Source organism: Nannobrachium achirus, assembly GCF_963921795.1.
Source record: "Nannobrachium achirus genome assembly, chromosome: 17".
Classification (NCBI taxonomy): domain Eukaryota; kingdom Metazoa; phylum Chordata; class Actinopteri; order Myctophiformes; family Myctophidae; genus Nannobrachium; species Nannobrachium achirus.
In genome coordinates this window covers 31,427,722-31,433,585 of record NC_137824.1, presented here as the reverse complement: position 1 = coordinate 31,433,585, position 5,864 = coordinate 31,427,722, and the positions used below count along the sequence as shown (strand labels likewise).

The 5,864-nt window shown below is 40.2% G+C and overlaps 1 protein-coding gene across 1 annotated transcript in view; it reads right to left on the bottom strand.

Annotated features, from left to right (window-relative positions):
- The window catches only part of LOC308302414 (putative alpha-ketoglutarate-dependent hypophosphite dioxygenase), a gene marked incomplete at both ends in the record, with an annotated part of 9,322 nt that extends 5,568 nt beyond the window's left edge, over positions 1-3,754 (bottom strand). The window contains 4 exons of the mRNA XM_080746668.1: positions 759-898; positions 1,705-1,796; positions 2,613-2,907; positions 3,619-3,754. Of these exons, the coding sequence (XP_080602794.1) occupies positions 759-898; positions 1,705-1,796; positions 2,613-2,907; positions 3,619-3,754 (663 nt within the window). The remainder of the gene's footprint in view (positions 1-758; positions 899-1,704; positions 1,797-2,612; positions 2,908-3,618) is intronic.
- Between the last annotated feature and the right edge of the window lie 2,110 nt (positions 3,755-5,864).

The window sequence follows — 5,864 nt, the reverse complement described above, 5'->3', positions numbered from 1 at the left end:
GTTAATCAGGGGGAACTTGATAAATATAGGGGAGTAAACACGTATGAAAAATAACAAAAGAAAACATTTTTTTAATACAAAATTCAACAAATTAAAGTTGCATGGACCCCCCTCCAGCCAAAATAAAAAAGTCATGGTCCCCCCTGACAATCAAATTATTATTTGAGAACCCCCCCTCGCTATGGACTATACCCACCTTAAGTATTAGACGAACACTCCCTAACTTCTCTCCAATATGGCTGCTGCTGTGCATAATAGCAAAGATATTTAATTAATGAAGATAGCTCATCCTCATTGGATCCACTAGAGTGCGACATGGTACACAAATCCTACAAAAAGCCTCCTAAGTGGGCGCCAGTTCTGACCGCAAATCTCGCACACGTCCTGTTTACTGGTGCTATAGATCCCGCGAGAGTGTGTTGCTGGCCTGGGACAGCTAAAGAGCAATAATAAAGTTGATTCTCTCCTTTGTTGTGTCGCTGAAAAGAGCCACTTTAGTATGACAATTTTGTTAATATTATGAGGCTTGTGAAGATCAGGTCCAATATTTAGTTCAGTGACCATAGATCTGAACTATTATTTTGTTCTGTGTTCACGTTAGCTCTCTCATTGTAAATGAATAGACTCCAAACATGCTTCCGCCTCCTAAAAAGGTATCCACCTACGTCATGCAGAAACGGGAAGTACAGGTCTGTTGCGCCCTCTTGCTATCGCCCTCTTGGATAATAGTCTTTTGAGCCTTTCTGCAGGGGACTTACAGACATCTCTCCAGCCAGTAGGGGGCAGAGTACAGCCTTCTGTGTCTCCACTAGCTCCTCTGGGATCTCCTGGTTGACTGACAGCATGTTGCCTGGGCGCGTTGCTATGTGATGGGGCAACATCCCAGAATGATGGCTGCCTGCAGGAGCACCACCAACATCATGGTGAAAACATTCATAGTGTCACTGTCAACAACTAATCAATCAATCGATCGATCAATCAATCAATCAATCAATCAATCAATCAATCAATCAATCAATCAATCAATCAATCAACCAATCAATCAATCAATCCATTTTGGGTCATTAGATATTGTCAAAGATTGTCAAAAATATTAAAGATTTTTCAAAATCTTTCAAAATATAGAAAATTGCAGATCTACAAGCTCACAAAAAATTGATATTTGTCGTATGAGAAGTATATGTAGGGTTTGTAGTTAAAAAATGAAAAACAAGTTTGGAACTTTTGGATTCTTAAACCAATGAGGGTTGGGAACTTTTGTGTGCAGGAAACAAAAATAAAATAATAATAAAATAAAATAAAGTACAGCATAACCCAGGTTGGAAAGTACGTACTCAGGTACTTTTACTTGACATACTGTATGTATTTCAGTTTTTCTTTAATTTATACTTCTATTCCACTACATCCTAGAGGCAAATATAGTAGTTCTATTCTCCATTTCGAATACAGGACTTTTACTTTTTCTATATTGTAGTATTGCTATTTATACTAAAGTTAAAAATAAATCTAAGTACTTCTTCTACCACTGCCAAGGACATTGGTCATGTCCTGCTTGAATGAATGGGAGGCTTTTTTTATTAACAGTCTCAATACCTGGAATAATATTTTCAATGCCACATTTACTCAGCTGCGGTCCCATTTCAGGCCCATGGCTGGTACTAGTAGTCAATAGCGTAGGAAGTAGGAACAGAAGATATGCAGTACCTGGGATGACCAGTAGGGCACCGTTCTCTTGCAGTGAGTCATCTAAAGCCAGCCATGCTGACAGAACCGGTCCTCCATCGATGCCCCAATACCTGTGAGTGACCACAAATCAGTACCTGTGATTAAAAATCTATACAAGTGATCACAAATCAATACCTGTGACCACAAATCAATACCTGTGATCAAAAATCAATACCTGAGACCACAAATCAATACCTGTGACCACAAATCAATACCTGCGACCACAAATCAATACCTGTGCACAAATCAATCAATACCTGTGATCACAAATCAATACAAACTAGAAAGGTACAATTCTGGGAAATTGCAAGTGTGGTTGCCTATTTATAGGCTATACGTGATGTCATGTGATGTCATGCCATATACACGATGTCAATCGTCAAAGTTACTCTAAAGTCTTGCACCACTCTTCCATTGAATTCAATGGACTTTTGGGGTTTGGGGTTTACTCTATAAAGTGTTACTTTTATTAAGTCGGGAGAGAACAACAGTGCCCAATTCGATCCCGGGCTCCCCCAGAGTTACTGTCGAAGCGTCCTTGAGCAAGACGCTGAACCCCTAATTGCTCCCGATGAGCAGGTTGTTGCCTTGCATGGTTTCCTCCACCATCAGTGTGAATGTAATGCACAGTCTATGTAAAGTGCCTTGGATAAAGGCGCTATATAAATGCATCATTTACCAATCAATTACTGTACTTACAGACTAGCAGACATGCTCATAAAGTATTAACCCTCTGCTACAAAATCGACAATTATCCTAGGTTACCAGCCTCTTTGTTTCATAATTACATGAAACAAAAGCACATACAGACGGACAGAAAGATGTACAGTCACACAGACAGATGACAGTCACACAGGCAGACAGTCACACAGACAGACATTTCAAACCTCATGTCTTGATGCCAGGCCACATAGGGAAGTCCATCCTCCTTGATGCTTTTATCTGTTCTGACTTCCTGGTTGTCTGCTGACGTGGGGATGACATCATCAGCCGGCTGCTTGCCCGTGGCTTTGGGGAGTGTTTTTTGGGGGTACTTGCAGATGAAGCGGGAGTCCAGTAGGATGACATCAGGACCCAGGACGGCGCTCACCACTTCCAGGACGCGGGGATGTCTGGCCAGCCCGTTGACCCACTCATACTGCATGTGGACATTGTGAAGGCTGTACTGGGTGTATTCCTCACCTGGGTGTGGGGTCAAGAATATTGGCTACCCTGAGTTCACCGGTGCTATTCTTTTATTTTTATTTTATTTTATTAGGTTTTTAAATAATTATGTAATTTTAATATAAAGTCATTGAATCAATGGGGATAACATGGTTAAAGTGGAGTTTGAATTTCAATGGGTGGGAGGAGGGAGTGATAAAATGAAAAACAAATATCTAAATAATCATGCAACTTATGGGATGCATAAAAAAGTCTGAGTAGTTTAACCAGAATATAGAATAGAACTCTATTGTCACAACACATGAATTACAAGTAAAACAGTTAAACCGTCAATACCAATATACTGGAGTTCAAGTGGTTAAATGCAGCATATGCAACACCCCTAATGAATAATAAACATAATAATAATTAAAAATGTATATATACATCGTCACTGTCGGGCAGAAACTTTGTATCTCCAAGTTTCAAATTTGTATTTTATCGTAAAGTGAAGCCCTGCTTCATCACACAACACTGTCGCACAGGACTAGTGAAAATAGCAGATGTGTGCTTGTAGATGGGCTATTTTCACTCGTTTTAAATGATTTTTAAAATGATAAATACAGAACGAACGGTTTTGGACAAACAAGGTTTCCACCCGACAACAACGGTATATACTTACTTTTATATATATATATATATATATATATATATATATATATATATATATATATATATAAACTCACTCACCCAGCTCTCTCTCCAGCTGTGAGAAGGCATGCCTGGCCTCTCTCAGCTCTGTGTTGCTCAGTATGGGCAGGGAGGTGAGGTAACCCTGATTCGTGTAGGTCTCCTGGATCTTCTCTGGAGATGCTGTGCTGCTCATGGTTTGGGTCCAGCGTGCTCTCTCTCTGCCTTCTGCCCACCCCGGTCCACTCCACAGTCCTTCTTATAATCTGGAGACTGGACTGTCTGGCTGTGAGGAAGTGTGTGAGAGGGAGAGAAAAACAGAGAACAAAGAGGGGTGGAGGCATAGAGGGATGGAGGAGTCGAGTCCATGCCTCCAATAATTGCGATTATGTCAAATAATTGCGATTAAACGATTATGCAATAATTGTGACAGGCCTACCTTTCTCTCGGTTTTTCTCTTTCTGTCCATGTTGGAGGGAGAATAAAGATTACTCCATTCTGTGACTCTGTCCTTAATCTTGTTTGTTCCATCCAGATTTCAAGACTCTTTTAGAGTTGTTTATGCAGTCTTAGGGGCTGCGCACTCATCCAAGGCGATGCTGATGGACGGGTATAATGACATAAACATCTCGCCACCATGTTTGGACAGTGGTGGAAGGTGACTAAGCACATTCAAGTAGCCTACTGTATACTTAAGTACAATTTTGAGTTACTTTCACATACTGTATGTATTTTCTAAACTACTCCACTACATCTCAGAGGTGAATTATTGTACTCTTTGTTTAATTATTTGAAAACTTTATTTACTTTGTAGGATATAGATTTGCTAGTATTGCTTTTAATAAAGCGGCACTATGTAACTTTTTAAATTAATACATTTTATATTTGTCCAGTCTGTATAGAGAATGTTAGGCTAATACAATATAACTTGGGGTGTATTTCGTCTCCCTGATCTTCTATTGAGAGATTTAGATTGTGTCAAAGGTTATGTCTCACCTATTAAACACTTATGTTGCAATGATTTTTTCTCTTCACTGATCCGCGATGCCATGGTCTCCATAGACTTCCATGTAATTTATAGTGCACGGATCGTGCACGCCCATGCCTAATCATGCACCACGTGTGTAGATGCTGTTCACAGCTTTCAAACCAAAAAATCCACTTGGAAATCCGTTCAGGCATTCATGATTTATCAGCCATTATGTTTTCTTCAGATGTAAACAAACATGGCTGCCATGTTTGAAAGAATGGGTTGGTATGGGGGTTAAACATGCAATTTCGCGATCGCGATCATGCCTAATACATTTCTGGAGGTCCAAAAAACATTTTTGAAAAAAGAAAATCTTTTTTTCTTCCAAAACGGCACAAACTCGGGAAACTCGGGGTTGGCTCAGGGGTGGTACCAATACAAACTCGGGAAACTCGGGGTTGGCACCAGATGTGTTAACACAGTCACACAACACAAATTCTGACCTGATGGTCAAGATTCAATTCACCCCTTGAGCATATAGGCTCTATTAGCTCAATGGTAAAACTGTCAGCACTTGCGCAGGAAAGCAGGTTCAAATCCAGAGTAGAAGAGGAAAGTTACAGGAATAATGTGTAACACTGGTGTCTTTCAACATTGCCCTTAATTAACCTTGTTCACCCACACATTGATCTGTCAAGAAGTGCAGTCTGTTTTCTTTCTATCTTTCTGCCTGCCTGTCTGTCTCAAAAAATATTTATAAATAAATCCTTAACCATTCAAATATTGTCAAAATGGCAGTGTGAAGGCTGATTTTGCTCTTGTGCTGTGTCATGGTATTTATTGCATGACGTCTGTACTCTAATCAAAGTCCAATGAAACATGAGATGGGAAATTCATCAACTTTCCACAAAGCTCCATTCCCCCATTATCAACTCCCTCCTACAGTATAATGAGGTCGCAGTGACAGGTACATGAAAGGAAAGAATCTGAAGAAATACTGAAAATGGAAAACCCATGTAGCAATTCTTAACCTGTGGGCCAGGGCCCACTGATGGGCCGTAAGGATATTGCAAGTGTGTCTCGGTGAGACACAGATGTAGGACCCAAATGCAGATTAGACAACTCAAGAGGCAGAACAGATCCCATGCACAGGAATTTATTGTCCCGAAACTCAGGAACAACAGAATTCACGCAGGACTGAAAACACTTCGACAGAACACCATAACAACATCTATAATCTCACAGCGAACACAAGGAAGTGAGGGTTTAAATAGACACAGGACTAACATGATTGGCTACAGCTAACAAGACGCAGGTGAACGCAATTGCTAATCAC